This window comes from Diadema antillarum, unplaced genomic scaffold (assembly GCF_040938485.1).
Source record: "Diadema antillarum isolate AM-2024a unplaced genomic scaffold, OU_Dant_1.0 seq00001213_RagTag, whole genome shotgun sequence".
NCBI classification, from domain to species: Eukaryota; Metazoa; Echinodermata; class Echinoidea; order Diadematoida; family Diadematidae; genus Diadema; species Diadema antillarum.
Genome location: NW_027272005.1, coordinates 162,851 through 188,085, shown reverse-complemented (window position 1 = coordinate 188,085; position 25,235 = coordinate 162,851). Strand labels below are relative to the sequence as shown.

Sequence of the window (25,235 nt, the reverse complement as noted above, 5' to 3'; positions counted from 1 at the left end):
TTTATTTTGTGGATACACCCATTTAATAATTCTACATTTGCTGGAAAAGCGCATTCATTTTCTCTTCAAAATAGAACAAATCCGTCATCGCCGTCAGATGCAACGTTACAGAGCAGAGTGTACGGGCTTCTACACATTCACATGCTTGTGTTCATGCGTGCGTGCAGACAGCTGACAGGCCAGGGGGATGGGGACCCTGCTGACACCTGGTATAGACCAAAGAGATTATATAATCTCTTTGGTATAGACAGTGCAGTGCAGACACGCATGCCATACGCGACTGGCACTGGCACCGTACCTCGACACTGCACACACATGCACATAGTCACAATGACATGAACATGTATACAAACTCGATACAATCCTCACAAGCATTTGTACAGTACAATTCATCTGCTTAAAATATGAGAAACGGGGAAAATACGAACAATGCGCGAAGTATGCGTGGAATATCAGCGATTGTTCAAAGAAATGTTGCCGCTATCGCGTTCACGACGTACCAAGTGCGCTGTATCCATCACAGCCCAGGCCCGCGCCCGCCCGCACCCTTCCAACTACAGTTCGACTGCTTTGTGGGTCATTCCTTCTTGCCAAGCTCGCAGTATGAAATGCATGCGTTATTACATACGCACTACGGAAGCTACAGCTATACTACAGCTAAGTAGAGGACGCAAGGCGTAATTAGAAATGAGACATCACGATTGGTACTGGTAGGTGAACTGTCGATCTTTTTTTCGGCGGCCGAAAAATAGTAAATATCAAAAAAGTCGATGCGGCAACTGAAAATCGATGGGCGGGCGGGGAGCGGGCTGGGACAAAAATTATGAATTTCTTGGTATTTTCAGCGCCTTTTTGAAAATAGTAAATAGTAAAAAAATCGATGCGGCGGCCAAAATCGATGCCTGCGAGGACGAGAAACTGGTTTCTTTTTTTACTTGGCCTAAGAGTATACGTACGCCACGTGTTATGCACAAGAAAGGCCGCCGGCTGTTGTGGCAGCCCGAACTAGAAGTTGTTTACAGGATTGACAGCGCGTATAGTAGCGCGTGACGCACTTGTAACAACTGATTGAGTGCGCACTGCTAGTGTTAACATTGTGACGTACGTCAGGCCCCGGCCGTGCATTTACTAAGAAATCAATGCACGCACTCGTGACTCATTTCAGCGCTTCCAATTGGCTACATTCTTGAACCCATTTTATAATCCCCTTTAATGATTCCAATGAGTGTCAGTAAATACCCCTTGTACGTTTTTTTTTCTCGCCCACAAGGATGTTTACCGTTCTTGGTAATGAAGGAGCTATTGGATCTTCTTGTCATGGGAGCTGTAGAATTCAGACAAAAAGATATACAACTTGTATTAGTAGGCAAACTTTGAGGAGTTTTATCTTTTTGTGTGACCAAAGAGGATGAGATCTTCCCATGTAAAGGTGAAGGGTTGTAATTGAAGACCGGAATGTGCGCACAGAGTTCTTTGGTTGCAATTACACTAGTGTTTACAGGGAGTAGGAGGAGTGTGCATTGAGGGAATATTGTGTGCGTAATCATCATTTTAGCTTTTAAAGTGTATCTGCACCCTGAAATTTATTTTTCTGACATTGTAGGTTGTTGTACTGGTAATGTCCCTACCAAATATAAGAGTGCAAAGTTACTCACATACAGAGATATAGCAATACATAAAGAGAAATAGAGCAATCTCTAAAATGCCAAAAATTACATGTGCCGTAGTCGCCTAGTGTTATCGACTGCATTCGATTGCGTAGTTCGATAATTTTTTGTACGATCAGTGTACTACGATACTAGTGCTCTCAAAACACACAAATGCACGCCAATGTTAATGTATGGTACGCAGCTATGGTTGATACTGCCGCGCCCCGCCGCCGCGCCGCACCGAAGCTGTAGTCCCCTAGTATACTTGGGTGACCCGCACCTCGCCATAGTTAATGTTTATGCATATTTGAATCACATTTCGTTACTGAAATTCTATGAAATCCCATTTACATACTGGAAAAATGCTGAAGATTCCAATGGAACCACAAATTCACTGTTCGATACCGGAAATTTGCAGCTATCGTCCTCAAATGCTAACGATGCGAAAAAGTTGCGCGCTGAGGAAGGGGCCCGCAACTCGCTACCCGCGCTCCCATAGACAAAGCACGTAAAAGACGTGTGCGGGTGACCATGATGCTCCCATAGACAAGCACGTAAAAGATGCGTACGGGTACTTACATGTATAACCCGTAATCCCAATATTAATTTCAAATTTTCGCGAAAAACTGCTCGTTTTTCACCACAGTTTGCTTGTTTGTGGTAACCCTGCCAAGTTTCAAGCTTTTTAAGGGATAGTGAACACAGTCCCAGGCATAAATTTTTGTTCACTGGGCTTGTAACAATTTTAAACAGGGTGGCAGTATTCGAGACCCTGGCGAGGTGCAGGCACCTCACTTACTGTTACTAGTTAGACGTCTGACGTTTAGTAACTAACATTGTTAGAGTCTATACACAGCCCAATCGCTGTTGCACAGCGTCTGGTCGGGCTAACGTTATAGGGGTCTAACGTTAGACACCCAGATCTAATCATTGATAGGTCTAGTACCTAGGCCTAACCCTGGTACTTAATCAAGTACCAGGTACTAGATCTACTAAGTTAGACCTCTAGACCACACAACAGAGTATACATCTTAGAGTTAGACCTGACGTTAGATCTTCATGGGTTAGTGACAGTTTGTGTTTTTGACTACTCTAGTAACCATTCTAGTGACCGTCACTTTTCAGTGACAGTGCCAATTTCACTTCATCAGGAGTTACGGCAAAGATCGTACGATCTTTGGTTACGGCTGCCTACCTCAGTAACTTACTGTTGAGTCTACTCACAAGACAAACGGGCTTGATGAACACTGAGGGAATAGCATGCAAATTCAGCCTGATTCTGGTGTTTTGATGATGATGGTGTTCTGTACAGTCCAATGTCGACGATGTGTGAAGGCGGAATGACTGTCGAAAGTCAGCTGGCTTGTTCTTCACAGAACCTTGCGTTCGAGTTTACAAGCCGGTGTTCTGGCAAAGTGGTGCAACGCAGATAATAGGCATCTTTAACGTAAATCAAGAGTTGATCGAGTCGTGATCGCCAAACGCTAAGCTCCTCGCGGAAGGGCCGGCCATGCCGGGCTCCGCTGCTACGATGCTGTCTAGTACACTATTGTACTTAGTACGCTGTACTTCAGTACATACTAACGTTAGTCATGTCGCGCTATCCGGGCATTGGAAAGACACACGTACGTGTACGCGTGTCCACCCAGGCGATACCGATAGACGGTATTCGATATACTGTGTGCAGACGGAGGCAAACGAAGAAAACGTGCACACACAAAAGGTTGACGCGCTGCAAGTATTTTCATTTTTGGCAACTATTTTCATTTTTGGTAACTAATGCAGCGCGCACTAGTGCATGCTGCTTTATTACAATTACTATTTAACAATTTAGGGCATTTTTTGTAATGAGATATAATGTTCTCTCCTTAAGACATGCTCTCACACCTCTCAAAAATAAATTTCAGGGCGCAGATGCACTTTAACAATGCATATGGATAGAATACCATTTAGATGGAAGGAACCCAGAATAAGGGACTTAATCACATGCTAATTAAGTCCTCAGAATAACAATTTTGTGCATGATTCAGGGGCTATTAATTTCCCAATTTAATTATGAAGTTAATTAAACACTTTCTTCTGACCTCAGAATACCACACCTGGTAATTGAAATCATAAATGGTTATTATAAATCACTAGCAGAAGTGTACAGTAATCACTATTTTCTTACGTGTGTATCTCTATTGGCAGATGAGGATGGTGATTGGGAGGATATGGATTCCAGTAGTAGCAGTAGCAGTGGCAGTGATGACATCCAGGATGAATCATCAAAAGAAGTTCCAGATCCCATTATGGTAAATACAGTAGGACCTCGATTATCTGGCCATGTCAGGACTGGTAGGGCCTCCGAATTATCAATTTGGCCAGATAAGAGAGATATATGGTAGTGCTCAAATACAGCACTTTCTAGCATATCATGCTAGGGGTATACACAGTCATGTTATTACCAATTTACTAGTATTATGCTTATCTGCTTTGCATTGGGCTATATGCATAAAAGGTAACAATTTCTTGCAAGCAATTGCTTCAAGCACAAGCACAAGCTTGTCAAGCAAAAGATCGAATTCAAGCAATTGCTTAAATTCCATATGCATAACTTTTGCTTGTGCTTATACCTTTTGCTTGCCCTGCACAAAATTGCCTGCATTTTCAACAAAAAGAGACATCATGCCTGTGGGAACACAAGAACAAACGTGGATGCGATAGCATGTAACTGAAAGGCTGTGTGTGTGTGTGTGGAAACATTTCTTGACATAGTAGAAGAGCTAAGAAATGGCACTCATAAATGCACACACACACATGCATGTACTGGCTGATTCCCATCACTGCTTATAATAGCCCGGATCTGCCAGGTTGCGCCTGGAGAGAGGTCTCCTTGCTCTCCACAGATGTCGAGACATCCTACCTGTTTCTCATTACATTTTGCATGCTAACCACTGGACTTTCCTGTTGTTTGAACGAAAATTTTTTTTACCAAAGTTAGGAGGAATTTCTTGTGGACTTACAAGACTTGTACATGTACAATGTATACCACTCCTGCACAAGTTTGGTCTTTCTTTCATTAATATGAAAATGACACTTAAAAGCGAACATCCCAGTTAAGCAAAAACTCAAGCTCGTTTTACAGAGCTAAGAAAATTGTAAGCAATTGCTAGCAAGAACAAGCAAAAGGTCTGTTTTATGCATACATTTTTAAGCAAATGGTTGGTCTCTAAGCATTTGATTGCAGGCAGCAAGCAATTGCTTGTGCTTACTAGCAAATGCTTCAACTCGCAAGCAGTTGCTTGCTTCTGTGCATACAGATTCAAGCAAGATGCTAGCACAAGCAATTGCTAGTCTTTATGTATTTTTCTACAACAGGGCCTAGTCTAGGCTAGCTGATAGCATATCATCTAAAAAGGGATGTGCCGTACACATGAGAATTTACATTATATGATATCAATACTATTTCACAAAATATTAAACAACACCATTTAATGTATTTTTCCTATTTTTTTCCCCATTCCAGTCTCCTTTGTGCCTGTCTGCTGAAATACACAGTGCCCTCATCAATCATAGCTTACCCAGCAAGGTATCTGTATTACCACAAATGTGCATGCAAGGAGAAGTATTTGATCATCAGGAATGCATTGAATTCGTGCCACTTTTAGTATGAACATTTACCTGGAGTATCCTCTCATATATGTAGCAAGAATAATTCTTATTTAGTTGTAACCCAAGCAGGGTATGATCCAAATGGGGCCAGATTGTTGTCCATACAATTTTGACATTTTTACCTGAAGAATTCACAGTTGGATTTGAATCAATCTCGACATGTCTCATTCTTTAACATTATTCTGGAGAGAGCAGCTAGCACTCTGAGTACTTGGTAGTTCGTAACTAGATATAGCGCTATACAAGAAATTACTTGTTATCGTGATTATTATTATTGGGTCTAGGGCAATTACCCCCTGGGCAATTACCCCGGACCCTTCCCCTGGCCCTAATCCTAATCCTAATCCTGAACCTAACCCTAACCCAAACTCCTAACCCTAAACCTAACCCTAACCCTAATCTTTATTCTAACCTTCCCACTAACCAGTATTTAGCCGGGGGGTAATTGCCCTCTGGGGATAATTGCCCGGATACGATTATTATTGTATCCCCCGAACAGAGTTCGGAGGATACTACAAATCGTTGGCCTGGTCACGCCGCATCCGCGTCCGCCGCCGCCTTGTGAGAGCTCTACCAGCTGCGTTTCTTTTCCGATAATCTTCAGATTTGGCATGAAGGTGTACTATGGTTAGACGAAGAGGCGTATTGTTTTTGGTGATGGCGCCCTCGCTTGTTCCGTCTTTATACATGAAAAGGTAAATTCAATAGGGTCTGCTTGTGAGCGCTCTACTGGCTGCAGTTCTTCTTCGATCATCTTCAAATTTGGCATGAAGGTGTATTATGACAAGACAAAGATGTCTATTGTTTTTGGCGATGGCGCCCTCGCTTGTTCCATCTTTATACATGAAAAGGTAAATTCAATAGAGTCTGCTTGTGAGCACTCTACTGGCTGCAGTTCTTCTTCGATCATCTTCAAATTTGACATAAAGGTGTATTATGGTAAGATGAAGAGGCCTAATATTTTTGGTGGTGGCGCCCTCGCTTGTTCCGTCTTTATACATGAAAAGGTAAATTCAATAGGGTCTGCTTGTGAGCGCTCTACTGGCTGCAGTTTTTCTTCGATCATCTTCAAATTTGGCATGAAGGTGTATTATGGTAAGACGAAGACGCCTATTGCTTTTGGTGATGGCGCCCTCGCTTGTTCCGTCTTTGTACATGAAAAGGTAACTTTTAAAGGGTCTGCTTGTGGTGTGATGCTGGCCTTGTTTGTTGACCAATTTTTTTTCAAATATGGTACATGTAGATATATCATAGTCAAATCTATACATCTATATTTATTAATAATGCTGCCCTCACTGTTCCACCTTTTACAGGGTCAAAGGTCATCTTGATCATGTCAAAATTTGCGAAAGTGCTTATGTATATGCAATAACTTGATTGCTACCCAACAGATTTTATTCAGACTTGCTAGGGAGGAGTATGGGTGATCATTCTATATGAAGGACATAACAGTTTGTGGTGATGGCGCCCTCAGTGTTCCGACTTTGGATGCCAATGCTCATTTCTTGTGTGTGCTCTATCAGCCACATTTCTTATAAGATTTTCTTCAAATTTGGCAAAAAGGTGCATTATAGTGAAATGAAGATGCCCATATTGTTTTTGGTGGTGGCGCCCTCGCTTGTTCTGTCTTTATCCATGAAAAGGTAAATTTTACAGGGTCTGCTTGTGTGTGTGCGACCCTGCTTTGTTTCTTGACCAATTTTTTTCAAATTTGGTATGTAAATGTATCATAGTCAAATCTATACACCTACAGCTATTTGGATTTTATTGTATCCTGCAACAGTTGCCATATCATACAAAATTCTGGCCTTAAAAGTAATCCAGATGGAGTATGGGAGACGGGTTCGGGGGATACATGTGCTCGATTGCGAGTGCTTCTTGTTATTACTACTATCAGGGGAAGAAGTTTCTCATCAATGCCTTCTGCGGAATCTTTAAAGACTGATTACTAGGCAGAGCATTTTTTTTTAATCCAAATAAAAAAGTTGTAAAGCCAAGGCATATTTTATGTCACTACTTTTAGTGACAATGGCAATGGTGGCCAGATTGGATTCTTGGGGTAGCATGTTGGCAGTAGGTCCAAGTGTTGAAAAATAAGATTTCATTTCCTTGTAAAAAGATGCATGTTGAGATTGAATGACCACTTGTCAAATGTCAACTTAAAGAGGAAGGGGTTGCGAAGGTCATTGTTCTATGTGCTGTGTGCTACCCCAAACTTACACAGCAAATTGAAAATCATTTCTAAGTCTACGTGACTTACATATTCCTCGGGTAGTAGTGCTCCTTAATTTGCTCATACAGGTACTAAGCAATATTCTCACTTTGCTGTGGCAAGAGGTGAGAGGTCCCTTTGAAGAGTAGTAGATTTTTGGCAAATTACAGCTTTTGAATTCTGCCTGAGATTAAATGCTGTCCTCTTTCATGAGCAAAATCCATGCAATTTGACATTATTTTAGAACTATTTTAAGGTGATGAGAAATGATGAGTTAATCATAGCACTTTAGCCCCAGAATTTAAGACTCCCTTTTTTGAATTATGAAGATTTTCATTAGAAATACACCACTTTACAAATAATTGCATTCCTTTTCTTTTTTCTTTCTTTCTTTCAGATCCTGGAGAAGATTGATTTTCCTGATAGATCACTGCTGCAGAGACTTGTGTCACTCAAAGAAGGGAAGCCTCTTTTCAAAGGGTATGACTCAACTCCAGTGGTGTTCTTTTAGTTGGTCTTATTAACAGGAAATTTATTTCTTTTGTTTGTGTAAGATATTTCATACAGAATGAGAGGTATATTTCAAACTTTATTGACTGAGATATATGACAATTTTCAACTGCGTTAAAACAACTGATATGGTAGACTGCATAAGACTACCATAGCATCTTCATTTTCAGTAGGGTCATATACGAATAAATGGAATGAAAGGAAGAATAAGAAAAAGAGAAGCTACACCTTGCTTTTGTTTTAGTATAACCACATGTAGTCCTGAGTTTTTAAAGGTTATATATTCAACAGAAGGTACCAAGTTACTGAAGTTAGATGGAGTGAAATTCCATTGGAAATTTGCACAAATATTGAATAGTAAAATCTTACTTGGCATGACACTTTCCTTAGGGTACAGGACAGTGTTTTTTGTTTTGTTTTGTTTTGTTTTGGTGGGAGAGGGGAGGATGATCACAAATTTCTTTATTGCATCATAATCTGGTTTGTTATTAACACATTGAGGACATTTGATTTTGCTACAACATGTATTTTTCATAGACGCATGCCCAAGTATACTTGGAACTAGTCACCAACCAGTATTATTATGTCAATTAACTGGGTTAGTGTATGAAATTGGCCATAATACTCCTAATGGTCCTCTCTGAAGCATGTGGGATAAGGGATTCTTTGAGGAAATAGTGATGAGAACTACAGTCAACCTCACCTAAGTCGACATACAAGTGTAATCGGGACTGAGCAAAACACGTTGACTTACGCGTAAGTCGACATTTTGTCGATTTATAAATGAAAATTAATTTCCACTGTACACAGTAAGATTTGGACCGTGATGCCGATCGCAATCCAAATCTCACTCTTTTTGCCATCGAAACATGCCCACTGTATCTTACCAATGATCCTATTTTAGTTAATACATAAATATCGCCCGAATAGTGAGGTCACAACACCTCACAATTGCCCAATATCTAGAAACTTCACGTTTTAAACTTCATTTGAAAAATCAAACGCAGATTCCCCTAATTGCATGCAACTTTGCTGTTTAAATTCAAGTGCGTTGCTGAAAAGATATGCGTGTGATTTCGTATGATTCTGTTGACATGATTTTTCAGTGCCGACTGAGTTGAAATATGTATGATTTTCCTTCCGTATAAACTCTGAAAAAGAACTGTTCTCGGGCTCCAATTCACAACAGTACCGCTCTGTATGGCGCGGACCCGTCTGAAAGAAAGGAAAGTTTGTTAATCCGAAAACAACATTTCATTTTCGGATTACCTAACCTTTGGACTGTGATTCAAACCTTCGGTATAGCAAACTGTAACAATTATTTGTTACCATTTTTCATTGATATTTCGTGAAGCTGCATGCGTTTCCATGCGTTTCGGTAGTTTGAAACGTGTAAATGTTGTGATGTCTTTCCCCTACTACTATGTTCGGTCTCGGCTATAGTAATGTTTGATATCTTAATTTTGCGTACGAAAAAAAAATGCAAGACTTGTCAACGCACTTGCGTAGGTGCGTATAACGTTTAGATGCAGTTTCTTTATAGTTTCATACCCAAAAAATGCTAGTCTTTCCTGCAACGCTCTTGCGTTTAAATACAGCATTGGCTGTGTTGTAAGGAACTTGCATTTTGATTTTTAGAGTTGCGTTTAAGCGCAATTGAGTTTCAGTTTCGTACAATTTTCTGATTTCATATGATCATCAAACGCAAGTCTTTTCAGTACTGCACGTGCGTTTAAATGCAAAGTTGCATGTGATTTGATGAACTTGCGTTTGATTTTTAGAGTTGCGTTTAAACGCTTTTGAGTTCTAGTTTCGTATGATTAAAAACGCAAGTCTTTCAGTGTTTGGTGTGATTTTATGGAATTGCATTTGATTTTTAGAGTTGCATTTAAACTCAATTGAGTTTCAGTTTCGTAAAATTGTCTAGTTTCTGATTATCAAACGCAAATCTTTTTAGCAACGCACTTGCATTTAAATGCAAAGTTGCAGTGATTTGATGAACTTACGTTTGATTTTTAGAGTTGCGTTTAAACGCTTTTGAGTTCTAGTTTCGTACAATTTTCTAGTTTCGTATGAATAAGAACGCAAGTCTTTCAGTGTTTGGTGTGATTTTATGGAATTGCATTTGATTTTTAGAGTTGCGTTAAAATGCAGTTGAGTTTCAATTTCGTTAAATTTTCTAGTTTCTGATTATCAAACGCAAATCTTTTTAGCAACACACTTGCGTTTAAATGCAAAGTTGCGTGTGATTTGATGAACTTGCGTTTGATTTTATGGACTTGCATTTGATTTTTACAGTTGCGTTTAAACGCAATTGAGTTTTGGTTTCGTAAAATTTTCTAGTTGCTATATAAATTATCAAACGCAAATCTTTTCAGCAACTCACTTGCATTTAAATGCAAAGTTGCGTGTGATTTGATGAACTTGCGTTTGAATTTTAGAGTTGAGTTTAAATGCAGTTGAGTTTTAGTTTCGTACAATAATTTTATAGTTTCGTGTGATTATCAAACGCAATTAAACGCAGTTGAGTTTTAGTTTCGTACAATTTTCTACTTTCGTATGATTATCAAACGCAAGTCTTTCAGCGTTGCGCATGTGTGATTTAGGCCTAATGGACTTGCATTTGATTTTTAGAGTTGCGTTTAAGTGCAATTGAGTTTCAGTTTCATACAATTTTCTAGTTTCTGATTATCAAATGCAAGTCTTTTCAGCAGCGCACTTATGTTTAAAGTCAAAGTTGCTTGTGATGTGATGCATTTGCATTTGATTTTTTTTTTTAGTTGCAATAAACGCGAAGTTTGTAGAAACGGGCACAGGTTTCTTATCCTGCTACGGAAAATTAACGTATGAATATTCGGAGTAATGAAAAGGCCCATTTTATGTTAGGATAACAAATATCTACTAGGACCTATATGTACGAATCTGTGTATTTTAAGAATAACGGTCGAACCTTATTGCATTTTCGGATAAACAAAATCACCCATAACAAACATATCCTGCAAGATGCGTGAACAAATCATGAGCATGCGGAGATTTGTGATATACAGTAAGTATATTTGACAAAATTGTATACATTACTGGCTGTCATCACACAAAATATCGTTTTGACTTGGCTCAGAAAACAAGTGTACATCCCACGGTACAATGCATGTAATTTTAAACGAGACAAAAAGTGAGAAGAAAAATGTTTAAGATCAAATTCCTGTTGCACCCTCATCGGACCATGCAGCTTTAGCTCCATGTTTTGCACTGTAAATTGCATCACGCTGACCTGCACCAAGGATACAGACACAAACACTCAGATAGAGAGAGGGAGAAAAAGGAAGAAAGTGAACTTCTTCGGGTACTACGTGTAGCACTCGTGTGTAAATGAGTGTATGCCCTTTATAGTCAGGCGTACAAAACAACAGATGCATGGCACAAACGGTATCGCGCCCGTACACTAGCGAATTAGCAAGTAGCAATGCTGCGAGTCGGAGCAGGAAAACAATATTTTTCAGAGAATGGCGATAAGAATTTGAGCGAAAATCATGTTGACGTAGACGAGGGAATTAACACGTATTTCAGCTCAGTTGGCACTGAAAATCATGTCAACTTACGCGAGTTGTTGACTTACAAATGTCGACAAAGACAAAATTTTCAAGGAATAACAAAGGCAAAAATCTGGACTTTTTTATTGTGTCGACTTAACCGAGATGTCAACTTATGCGATGTTGACTTAGGGGAGGTTTACTGTATGTACTTCTGTCCCTTCATAAAAAGATGATAAATTTTCTTTGCCATGTACTCTGATGAAAGAGATGTTGCATATTTCAAATCTATCTGGGGCTTGTTGGTACAGTGTGCATTAAAATAGAAAGATTAAACGAGAACTTATCGTTCGAAGTTTGAGATTTATTTTAAAGGGGAAGGCTAGTAACTGATCAGTGGGAATCAGTGGAAATGCTGGGAGATGATTGTTCCAATCCTTATGGGATTCATTCAAGAGTTCATTGTATATCTATTGTTGTGTGAAAATGATTTGCTTCAGAATGGTCTCATATTCAAGTAATGGGCAGTTTAATGCTTCCAGGTTAGCATCCCTGGTCAGTGACGGAGCATTAATCTGCACATTACGTGAATATGAGACCGTTCTGAAGCAAATCATTTTCACACAACAATAGATATACAATGAACTCTTGAATGAATCCCATAAGGATTGGAACAATCATCTCCCAGCATTTCCACTGATTCCCACTGATCAGTTACTAGCCTTCCCCTTTAATGAGTAATTTGAGGGGAGGTATAATATGAGATCCTGCTCACGCATGCACCAACAATATTCAAAACAACAATGTGCCCACAGTCACAAGAATCAGGAGACATAGGCGCCGGAAGTGGGGGGGGGGGGGGGGGGGGGGGCAAAACGCATTTTTGCCCCCCAAAAAGCCCCCCCCTCAAAAAAAAAAAGAGTAAAAAATAAAGAAAGTAAACAAATGAATAAATAAATAGATAAAACTAAATAAAATAAAATAGATATATATATATAAATAAAATAGGGAAATTTATTAGCTAAGACTAGTAATTCTAACTCTCATATATGTTTAGAACTTCATTTTTCATAGCGTGTGAGCAGATTATCTCAACCGCATTCAACGGTAACCGTTGCAGTTTTTAGAGGCCTTTGGCTATGGAAAATCGTGTTAATATAAAAATGTGAGCTTTAAGCACTGGTGGATTTAGTAGTCTGGTAGGAATGGGGGGTCCCCATGCACCCTCCGAACACATTTTTTTAACTTACTTTTTTGTAACCCTTAGGGCGTCTAGTCAATGAAATTTTTTGTTCCCAAGAAAAAATCGTGTCCCATGGGGGTCATTGGCGGCCATCTTGGCAGTCATCTTGGATTTTCAGGGAAAATCGTGAATTTCCATAACTTTTGAACTACACAGCATACAATTACAAATAAAGCATTTCTTCATGGTAATTGTGACATGAGGAATCGATTGAAACGATTATTTACATGATTAAAGAAAAATTGAAACAAGAAAAGCCAAAAAATATGACAATTTCAGTGTCATTTACACCGAAAAATACCCAAATAGTTTTACTTTTGAGTTACATAACATCCAGAGACAAATAAAACATTTCTTCAGAGTAAATACAGCACGAGGAATTGTTTGAGATAGTTATTTACATGATTAAAGCAAGTTTCATACTAGAAAAGTCCAAAAATGCAAGAAAAATTAGTATCGTTTACTCTAGAAATTGACCAAATAGTCTATATACACTGGTGTATACATATACATGACAATCTCATACCTCATAAGAGTGACTGACCACTTTGTCTTAATAGTCTTGTAGTAAAGGGGGATCTTCATACACCCTCCTTTTTGGTATCCCTTAGGGTGTCTATTAAATGATTTTTTTGTTGTTTTCATGTAAAAATCGTTTCCCATGGGGGTCATTGGCGGCCATCTTGGATTTGCGAGGAAAATCATTAATTTCTATAACTTTTCACATTTCCAACATACAGGGACAAATAAAACATTTCTTCAGAGTTAATATAGCATGAGGAATCGTTTGAGATAGTTATTTACATGATTAAAGCAAGTTTCATACTAGAAAAGTCCAAAAATGCGAGCAAAACCAGTGTCGTTTACTCTAGAAATTGACCAAATAGTCCATATACATGCATGACAATCTCATACCTCATATGAGTGACTAACCACTTTGTCTTAACAGTCTGGTAGTAATTTTTTTTTTTTTGGGGGGGGGGGTCCCATGTACCCTCCTTTTTGTATCCGTTAGGGTGTCTTTATGATGATTTTTGTTTCGTTTCCAAGTAAAAATCGTGTCACATGGGGGTCATTGGCCGCCATCTTGGATTTGCGAAGAAAATCATTAATGTCTATAACTTTTGAACTTGAACATGCAAGGACAAATAAAACGTTTCTTCAGGGTAAGTGTGGCATGAGGAATCGCTTGAGATGGTTATTTAGATGATTAAGACAAGTCTGCAACAAGAAAAGTCCCCAAAATGCAAAAAAAAAAAAGCAGTGTCGTTTGCTCTGGAAATTGCCCAAATAGTCCATATAATATACATGACAATCTCATACCTCATAAGAGTGACTAACCACTTTTGTCTTGAAGGAATGGGGATCCCCATGCACCCTCCTTTTTTGTATCCCTTAGGGTGTCTATTGAATGATTGTTTTTTTTTTTCAAGTAAAAATCGTTTCCCATGGGAGCCATTGGCGGCCATCGTGGATTTGCAAGGAAAATCATTAATTTTCATGACTTTTGAACTTCACAACATACAGGGACAAATATATCATTTCTTCAGGGTAAATGTGTCACAAGGAATTGATTGAGATGGTTATTTACATGATTAAAGCAAGTTTGATACAAGAAAAGTCAAATATATGAAAAGTTTAGTGTCGTTTACACTGTAGAGTACCCACTATATAATCCGTTTATATACATGACACAAACTACTTCACATAAGTGACTTATCACTTTGTCTTTAGATCATAGCTCAGATCTGGTGTTTTGCATCAAAAAGAACATTCAACATTATCTTTAAAAAATCAACTCCAAGCATTCTGACTTCTCACTTGTTGAAATCAAATGAAGAATGTAAGCACTATGACAATCCATATGCAAATACCCTAAAAATAGCAGATCAAAAGAGGTGAACATACAGATTTTGATCACAACATGTGAAAGTGACCGTTGATAATCGACACCTAAAATGAAATTGAATACTTTTTGTGTGCATTCTATTTCACTTAATTTGCATATGAAGAGTTTGAGTTGGGGTATTTTCATGAAAACAATCACTCTGCCAAGATGCTCTGCCGATTTCAACAATTTAGGTGCCAAAATGTTATCATTAAAACTTATTGAAGATTAAGTTAAAAGTGATTCATTCAAACGTATTTGTTCAAAGCCTTTCTGTCTGAAAATAAACATATGAATTTCACTTGACAGCCAGAAATCCACTCTGTGAATAGAGACTGCTTTATCAATGTGGATTGCGGCAACTGATTTTGGAATATTTGCATACGAATCGCTGATGTGCTTACATATGTATTCTATTTCAACAAAAAGAAATTTCAAATTGTTTGAAATTAACTTTTCTTTTAAATTCTTTTAAAAGTTGTCTGATACAAGACAAAATATTTAACCTTTGATCAACAGACAAAGTGGTTAGTCACATTTTGTTACTTGTGTACTGCAGTATGTGTTTTCCATGAAGTATGGACTTAAAGTATATCGAGAAAAGTAACACAATATGACTTCACTTTGTCAAAAGTATTCTGAATTCTCATCCTGTGCAATTATACAAAACACAGAAGCGGTAAGCGATATGATAGCTTTTGGTTTCACACTTCTGTAATTTCTAGTCATCATCAAAACGATCATTGTAATTAATGTCTGGCTGCTCCTCTTCATCCTCCTCCATCTACGCAGTAATTTTCTGAAGTAATCAATGAGGGAAGTAGTAAGGATAGGGCCAGTTAACCACACCGGGTCCATGATACCGAAGGCTGTCTTCTGCCACCCTTGTCCAGGATCAAACGGGTTAGCGCGCCATAGGACTGGCTGATCAGCTCGCTTAAAGATGGCAAAGTGGTGGTTCACACATTGACAGTGTTGGATAAGGTTGCCTCTGCCAGGTGGGAGCATGGAGAAAACCACCTTGGATTTGGTCATCAGTTGCTCGCCCTCTCCCATCATCTGCTTCAGCACGATGCTGCGGACGCCATTAATAGACTTCTCCCGGGCCTTGCTATACATTGGCATGTGAATGCTTTAATGTCATCTGTCACCTCTGGCTCCACAGACTGCCCATCACCAAGATTTCTGAGGAAAAAGCAAACAAACATTGGCACATAATAAAGTCATATTTTAAGATTTCAGTAGTGTTTATTATGATAATACTGAGCAAATTACTAGATTTCAGTAAAATACTTCTGGAATTATGATATCAGACTACTCTCACATGAATGCTATGTGGTACATGGGGTGGCTTTGTAGATTCTTTAGGGGTCCAACGTACCTTGCTCAACCCTTGAAGGTACTTAATTATTACATCTTCCCCGGTAAACACATACAGTCCAAGTATTGTGGTACAGTAGTCAGCTCATTTTGATTCTGCATTCAATTTCACTGACATTCACTATCTGGCAATACTTGACAGTCCGTTTATTAAGGAAGATACTACATTGTAGAAGTGAGGGCGATGGATTAAGCATGGAGCAAGGGGATCGAAAATGTCTGTGTCAGGAGTCCTCACAAAAGCTACCTTGTACCAAAGCTTAGGGGCGCACTTGAGGTAGAGCACAACCCTGGTGTCCGTCTGATCCTCCTGGTTAGACAGCCGCTCATGGATATCGCTTATCGTCTCCTGGAACATATTGTGTAAACAAAAGGAATGTAACAGAAATCACATTCTCTGAAGCTCAAGTGATTCCTGTTACATTATTTCTATTCACACAATGATGCGTCCCAGGAGACAATCAGCTCTATCCATGAGCTGCTGTCCAACCAGGAGATGGACACCAGGGTAGTGCTCTACCTTGAGTATTCCACTGAGCATGGGTACAAAGCAGTTGTGGTGAGGACGCCAGACACAGACATTTTCTTGATCCTCTTGCACCATGCTCACTCCGTCACTCGCTCTATATTCCTTGATAAACGGATTTTCGAACATTGCCAGATTGTAAATGTCGGTGAACTGGCATACAGAATCAAAGGGAGCTAACTACTGTACCAAAATACTTGGACTACAAGTGTTTGCCGGGGAAGATGTAACAAGTGCCTTCAAGGGTAGGGACAAAGTCGGACCCCTAAAGAATCTACAAAGCCACCCCATGTACCACACAGCATTCAGGTGAGAGTAGTCTGATATTATAATTTCAGCAATATTTTACTGAAATGTATTAAATTGTTCAATATAACATTTGATAAACACTGCTAAGATCTTAGAATATGACTTTATAATGTGCCAATGTTTTTCCCCCCTCATAAATCTTGGTGATTGGTGATCTGTAGAGCCAGAGGTGACAGATGAGATTGGAGCGTTCGCATGCCGAATGTATGGCCACGAGGCCTGGGAGAAGTCTATTAACAGCAGCATCATCCTGAAACAGATGGTGGGAGAAGGCGAACAAATGACGATCAACTCCAAAGTGGATTTCTCCATGCTCCAACCTTGAAGAGACAACCTTATCTCACACATTTAATGTGTGATCCATCGCCTTACATCTTAAAGAGAGTTGACCAGCCAATCTTCTGGTGCTCTGTATTGCATGACCCCTTTGATTCTGGATAAGGATGGCAGAAGACAGCTTTCGGTATCACGGAGCCAGTGTGGTCAAGTGGCCCTATCTTTCCCACCTCCCTCATTGACTTGCTTCAGAAAATTACTTAGGAGATGAAGGAGGATGAAGAGGATGAGCTAGATATTGATTACGATGATGGTTTTGTTAATGACTAGAAATTACACAGTGGCGGATCCAGAGGGGGGCGCAAGCGGCGCACGCCCCCCTTTATTTTTCGTTAAAAACAAAAGAAATAAAAAGAAAAAAAATGAAATGAAACCCGGAAGTGGCACCAGAAATATTAGTCACGCCCCCCCCCCCCCCCTTTAGAAAATTCCTGGATCCGCCCCTGTTACAGAAGTGTGAAACGAAAAGCTGACATATCGCTTATGTCACAAATGTATACACACTAGTAGTTATGTACATAATTATTATGATGTACTGTATGCAAGGTTGTTTTCATGTGTATGTACACAGGTTGACCAGAGGAACATTCTATTTGGTATAGATATAGTACATACAGGCTGACCAGATTAGTGGAGAATTTTCTAGGTGGTATACAATGTAGCTACAGTACATGCATGTGACAGGAAATACATGTACATTATAGCTCACTCAATCTAGAATGGTATCTCACCCAATCTAGAATGTTCCAGGAAGTGCTTACATATTTGGCTGAGTGATGCACTGTCCCTGTAGCCCAATGTGATTGGTAGTTATTTTTAGTAGGCTGTTATGCACATAGTTAGGCAGTGAGTCAGCTCGGATTTCTAGAACCGTCTTGGACTTGCTAGTATATACAAGTGTGTGGCCCCAGGTTGGAGAAAATTACAGAATCTTCAAGAAAGGGGTGAATGGATAGTATTGTAAGAAGGGGAAATTCTGAGGTAGGCAGAGTACCCAACACCTCTGCTCTGAGAGTTACGTCACTTCTGGCTCTGAAGCGACTTGTTATAGTCATTCCTGTGTTACCAGCTGACCTGCTATACAAACTGTGTTTGTGGAGATTAGGCTAGGGAGACATTTTGCCTGTAGATAATTATTTTGCCTTCATTTGAGATAGACTCCATATTTTAATGTCAACGGACATTGCTACGGCAAAGCTGTGACGGGCTGGATTCCTAGCTGGATATTATTAAAGTGAATCATCATTCAACGCATCGACTAGACGCGGTCGTCATAACGTTGGATTTTTGTACATATTTCGCTGTGGACATATACCCTGGATATACTTAATGTGGACTATTAATTGTAACCAGCGCCTCTGGATTTACGTCGGAGGAATCATTCATCAGTGAGTCACAGATCATTCATCGGTGAATCGCGGATCATTCATCTGTGCATTGAGCATCGTATTTGGACATTTCCAGGAGATTACATGGATTTTGTGATTTGAGATTTGGCTGTAATACATGTAAGTGATTCCATTACTGATACATAATTGTTTATATTGATTATTATTGTACTGATGTTAAAAACGATTACGAGTCTGTACCCACAATATCACTGTTAATAAACCGCCTGAACATTAGTTTATTGTTTCTTTTTTCTTTCTCAGAGTGATTTTGGTCGTAACACTTACCGCTTCTTTTGTTTGTACAGTTACACAGGATGAGAATTCAGAATACTTTGGCAAAGTGAAGTCACACTGTGTTACTTTATTTTTTCAATATACGTTACTTCCATGCTTCATGGAAAGCATATACACACGTCACAGATGTAATCACTTTGTCTTCTGATAACAGCTTAAATATTGTGTCTTGTATCAGACAACTTTTAACAGAATTTGAAAAGAAAAAACTTAATTCCAATCAATTTGAACTGTATTTTGTTGACTTTGAATACAGAATGTAAGCAGAAAAGCGATTCATATGCAAATATTCCTAAATAAAAGTAGCAGCAATCAACATTGGTATAACAGTCCCTTTACACAGGGTAGATTTCCGGCTGTCAAGTGAAAATTTGCTCTTTGTTTTCGGACGATAAGCTTTAAACAAATACATTTGAATGAACTGCTTCTATAACCCAGCCTTAGATAAGTTTAAATAAAAACATTTTGCCAGCTACATTTTTGAAATCGACTGAACATTTTGTGTTTTCATGAAAATTTTTCATATTTTTGGACATTTCTTGTATCAAACTTGCTTTCATCATTTAAATGACCACCTCAATTAATTCCTCGTGCTACCTTTCCTCTGAACAAATGTTTTATGTGTCCCTGTATGTTGTGTATGGTTCAAAAGTTGAACTATTTTGGTACTTTTTGATAAAGACGACACTGAATTTTTCATATTTTTGGACTTTTCTTGTATCAAACTTGCTTTAATCATGTAAATAACCATCTCAATCGATTCCTTATGCCACATTTGCCCTGAAGAAATGTTTTCTCAGTCCTTGTATGTTGGAAAGTTGAAAAGTTATAGAAATGAATGATTTTTCACGCAAATCTAAGATGGCCGCCAATGACCCCATGGGAAACGATTTTTACTTGGAAACAAAAAAAAAAAAATCATTAAATAGACACCCTAAGGGATACCAAAAAGGAGGGTGTATGAAGATCCCCCTTTACTACAAGACTATTAAGACAAAGTGGTCAGTCACTCTTATGAGGTATGAGATTGTCATGTACTATGTATATGGACTATTTGGTCAATTTCTAGAGTAAAAGACACTAGTTTTTCTCGCTTATTTTTGACTTTTCTAGTATGAAACTTGCTTTAATCAAGTAAATAACTATCTCAAACGATTCCTCATGCCGTATTTACTCTGCAGAAATGTTTTCTTTGTTATTGTATGTTATGTAATTCAAAAGTAAAACTATTTGGGTATTTTTTGGTGTAAATGACACTGAAATTGTCATATTTTTAGGCTTTTCTTATTTCAAACTTGCTTTAATCATGTAAATAACAACTTCAATTGATTCCTCATGTCACATTTATCCTGAATAAATGCTTTATTTGTAATTGTATGCTGTGTAGTTCAAAAGTTATGGAAATTCATGATTTTCCCTGAAAATCCAAGATGGCTGCCAAGATGGCCGCCAATGACCCCCATGGGACACGATTTTTTCTTGGGAACAAAAAATTTCATTAACTAGACACCCTAAGGGTTACAAAAAAGTAAGTTAAAAAAATGTGTTCGGAGGGTGCATGGGGACCCCCCATTCCTACCAGACTATAGAGGCAGGCATAACTGGCCCATGCCAACTCTCCTTTTGAAGCAACTTTTAAAGAATTCTCCTTTGTTTTGTAATTTTTATATGTGTGCCCCCCCCCCCCCCCCTTGAGAGAAAAAAAAAAAATCTTCCATACGTCCCTCTTCCACCGCTAGTTGTTACTAACGTGACACCTGATGTAGGTAGCGCTCCCAGAAAATAGTTTTAACCCCCGCCCACACCGCCCCCCCCCCCTTCTTAATTTCCAAAGCGAAAAAATATAGCTACAAACGACAGTTTTTGGACTGTAAAATGTCACAATTTTCAAGCTCGCTCACATTCAATCGCCATGTCATTCTCCTGATGTTGCTGCCAGTAATTGCCAGCAGTTGTGCCCTATGCATCCTCCCCCCCCCCCCCTTAATTTCCAAAGTGAAAAAAGTATAGCTGCAAACGGCAGTTTTTATACTGTAAAATGTCAAAATTTTCAAGCTCGCTAGCATTTAATCATTTTCGCCATTCTCCTAACGTTGCTGCCGGTAATTGCCAGCAGTTGAGCCCAGTGCCCCTCCCCCTTAATTTCCAAAGCGAAAAGCATAGCTACAAACGGCAGTTTTTGGACTGTAAAATGTCAAAATTTTCAAGCTTGCTCGCTCCGCTCGCTTGCATTTTATTGTTATGCAATTCTCCTGATGTTGCTGACAGTAATTTGTCGTTTCACACCGTCATTCCATAATCCATGTAAGGAAAACTTACAATGTTGCTCAATGACTGCATTGTTGAATGTATCACATTCTGTAATGTATTGTAGTCCCATTAAGTTAGCAGACTGACAGCGCACGCACACACGCACAAGCATACACACCCTCAAAATTACTTTTCCACAAGGTGCCCCCCCAATGTTCCCACGGTACGCCACTGTACATATATATATATATATATATATATATATATGTCTTTACACTGACGAAGGTCTGAGGCAGAGCGAAAATTTTGTAATAAAAAAGTTCTCGTTGGATCCATGGCGTACTTGAGACTCTTTCTTCTTATTTATATATATATATATGTGTGTGTATGTGTGTGTAATGTATGTGTGTGTATGTGTATATTGTGTAACATATGTATGGTCTATCATGAGCCCCCTCCAATATTTACACCCCCCTCCCCCAATCCAAAACTGCTTCCGGCGCACCTGTCAGGAGATAAACTACAAGAACTTACTGAAGTTTGAGTAATCCCAGGGAGGGAAGAGGGGAGTTCAAAGTAAATCCTAAGAATTGAATCACTTGGGTTGGTTGAAGTACTGATTTCTCAGGGTGAACAAGGAAACCAAGCCGAGAAAATAAGCTTGTAGTCGCTTGAACAAATTGTACTTTATGAGTAAGCTCTGCATCTTTTCCTATGATGGTATTGTCCAAGTACCTGACAACCACATGCCCTTCCTGCTGCAGGGAAGCAAAAACTGGTTTGAAGAGTTTAGTGAATAATCTCGGGGCTGTGCTCAGACCGTTTGGGAGAACCTTAAACTGATAAAACTGCTTTTGCCATACAAACTTCAGGTACTTCTTATGGCTAAGGGTGGATTGGGACAGAGTAATAGGCATCCTGGAGGTTGACTGAAGCAAGGAAACAACTGGACGAGATCAAATCCATGGCTACGTAAATACCATCCATTTTGAAATGTTGGTAACTCATGTACTGTAAAAGTGGTTTCTTTCGTGTACAGAAACTTTCGCGGTTTCCATCGGTGCCGACTTTTTCACGTGTGTTTAAATTTGAGGTCGGTAATGATAGCGTTGTAACAAGTGACGAGTTCAAAACATTTTCACGAAAAGCGCGAAAATAAAACCACCGCGAAAGAAACCACTTTTACAGTACTTATTAAAGCCCAAACAAAGTTCTGGTACGCCTGCAAAAGTTGTCAAATTTTGCTCCAAAATGTGAACGTATGCCTAGGAAATGTGCGGAATAACGCTGTAATAATAAGATATTCGATGGGCAACGACGAAAATGGGAAATATTAACCAAAACGTTCAGTCTCAGAACTTACCCGAACGGGGTCAGGCTAGACTCGGACTCGGGGATAACTCGGCCTCGCTTTGCTTGACGGCGGGATGAGTTGTATTGGTTGTCCCTCTGGATTGTACAGTGTTGTACTATGCATATGGGAGCAGCCTGTATAAACTACATTGTAGCGTTCTGGCTACTTGCAGTAATGGTTCGAATTGTTACAACGCGCGCATCAAAAACCTCTTTGGCGCGCATGCAAAATTAGTGTGCGCCTCTCAAGCACCTCTAAAAACAATCAAAGACGCTGGATAAACAACAACAAAAACTTCAAAGACCGCGCGTCTCAGCAACTGAGGTGATGTGCGTATGCTAGTAAGCTTGAGGACCGCGCGCTGTCCATTTGTTTTGTACAGGATTAGCACACACTTTCCTGTCTGCTCAGTAAGGCCTCGTTTGGTACCCGTAGTATTATAGAGTACTGATGAACATGGCGATCACGAACTGTGTGTAAATTGTCTGAAATAGGGTCGAGTTTTCCCTGAGACCGAGTTAGTCTGGAGCCTTCTGGAATAAAAGTCAGTCTACCTACTTTTATTATTTTTCTCAAAATACTCCAAAACAACTCATCATTCCGGCAAACCGCGCCAGCCAGGTAAGTTTCTTTGTAGACTCTTTCGATATATTGCAAGCAAATATGAAATGATGCCAGACGGGTTCTCAAGCCCTTACCAGAACTTTGTTTTCACTTTAAGATCAGACAGATTTAGAATTATTCTGAGGCTGCCATTTTTCTTAGGCCTCTTGAAAATGTTAGACACAAATTCTCCATTTTCATGTGTACCCTACATGGTTCAATCACATTCTTAGCCACAAGTTTTTGTATTTCTTCCTGAATGGCTTTTCTTTCTTTGTTGTCTTTTTGATATTCAAAGATAGGATAGGATCTTGATGGTGGTCCCAGTTCTGGGTCAAACTCAAGTTCATACCCCTTTAGAGCTGACAAAATGAACAGGTCGGATGTTATTTTGCACCACTCATCATAAAATTGCTTCAGTCGACCTCCAACTTTAGAATTATGCATAGACTGAGAATTTGGATAACTTCCCTCTTCAAGGCAAGCTCCCGTTAGACTCTCCTTGGAGCCTGGCCTGACCCTGGCCTCTGCTGTGAGGAGTGGGGCTGAGGTCTGCTCTTTGTGGCTGGGGGTGCCGCTTGGCATCTGTGCGTCTGATCCTGAAAGCGTGCCCCTAAAAAAGGCTGATTTGAGGTCCATGACTGTGGCGTATCCCTGTGGGATGTCCAGCCTGCATCTTGATATCTGTTGCGAGAATATGGGTGAAATCTGCGATGCCCTCAGAAATCTCTGTATTGCTGTCCTGACACCTGCGATGGCCTTTTTTTGTTCTTGCAGGTCTTTAATTGTTTGGGCAAGTCATCTCCGAACAGAAATTTCTCGATTGGTGTTGAGGGTTTGCACAAATGTGTGAATCGCGAATTCATGTCAGGGTGGATGAGGTGTTTTCTGATGCAGCTCAGCTCAAAACTGCTGCTGTTCTGAGATATATGTGGAGTCAATCGTGCACATGAAGGAAACAAGACCTCTGGAGAGAGAGTGTTGAACCTGCTGGAGTTTCAAGTGTCTGCTTTTAGTGCCCGATTTCAAGTTTTCCCAAATAGGAGGATTAACTCTCATCAAGCATGCTGCAGTTGATAGGGGAAGGATATTTCTTGGCAGTCTCTTCCGGAGAGTTTTCTTCTAATTGATGAGTAAGCATGTACGTGACTTATTGTGCGACATTGACATCAACAACCTCACCGACCTGGGGTGGGCATGTAAATTTTGCGGCGAGAGAGGGCACGCTTGCATCAGGATCCATCTCATGTTCTCCTGTGGGGAAAGAAATAGTAGAACTACTTTCCTCTTCATCGTACTAATCATCATAATCACTGTCATGCTCTCTTTCATAGTCATATGCACCTCCTTGATAGGCAGAGCAGTGGACATTGTGGCCCACAGAGACGTGAGCTTGAAGCCGATCTGCTGCTAGGCGAGGGAGTAGATGGGAGATGGTCAATCACTTTTGCTAGCAAACCTTCCAGGTTCTGAAGTCTTTTCTCCATACTAGAAGTGTCCAAAGAAACCACTGTAGCAGCAGAAATGCTCTTTCCTTTGCCAGTTTGCTCTTTCCCTTTACTATCACTAGCTTTTGCCGTGGGCACTAATGAATGCATCACAGTCGATTTGCTTTTCGTGCTGTCTGCGCCTGCGCCTGGCTTTGCCGGCGTCTGGGCCAAAGTTCCCGGTGTAGAGCTCGGCTGTGCTGGCCTTAAACTTCCGCTGCTGCATTCCCTTCCATACGAGCTGAAAAGTCCGAACAAACAGACGAAAAATTTTCCTGTATACAGTACGAATATAATCAAATCAGCTTCACACATAAACTACTAGCATCCAAACAAACACGTAGGAGCTTAAAATAATGCTGATGTCAAGGGAATACGGTGATTGAACACGATTTAGAAAACTAGTCGGCGAGAGACATTTTAGAACGACGCCATATTGCGAGCAAATTGTTGGCACATGCGTGAGCAGGATCTTATATTATGCTGTACGGAGAATTACGAATTAAAATGTACATCAGAAATCACTAGTCCTTTTCAGAGGTAGCAGGGTCATAAAGCATGAAGGATAGAACATATGACAGGTAGTTGGGCACTGGATAAAGGAATGGTTGCAGATTTT

The 25,235-nt window shown here is 39.7% G+C and overlaps 1 protein-coding gene across 1 annotated transcript in view; it reads left to right on the top strand.

Moving 5' to 3' along the window:
* The window catches only part of LOC139744816 (HEAT repeat-containing protein 3-like), a 96,926-nt gene that overhangs the window by 47,644 nt on the left and 24,047 nt on the right, over positions 1-25,235 (top strand). The window contains exons 10-12 of the mRNA XM_071655230.1: positions 3,840-3,943; positions 5,158-5,220; positions 7,913-7,995. Of these exons, the coding sequence (XP_071511331.1) occupies positions 3,840-3,943; positions 5,158-5,220; positions 7,913-7,995 (250 nt within the window). The remainder of the gene's footprint in view (positions 1-3,839; positions 3,944-5,157; positions 5,221-7,912; positions 7,996-25,235) is intronic.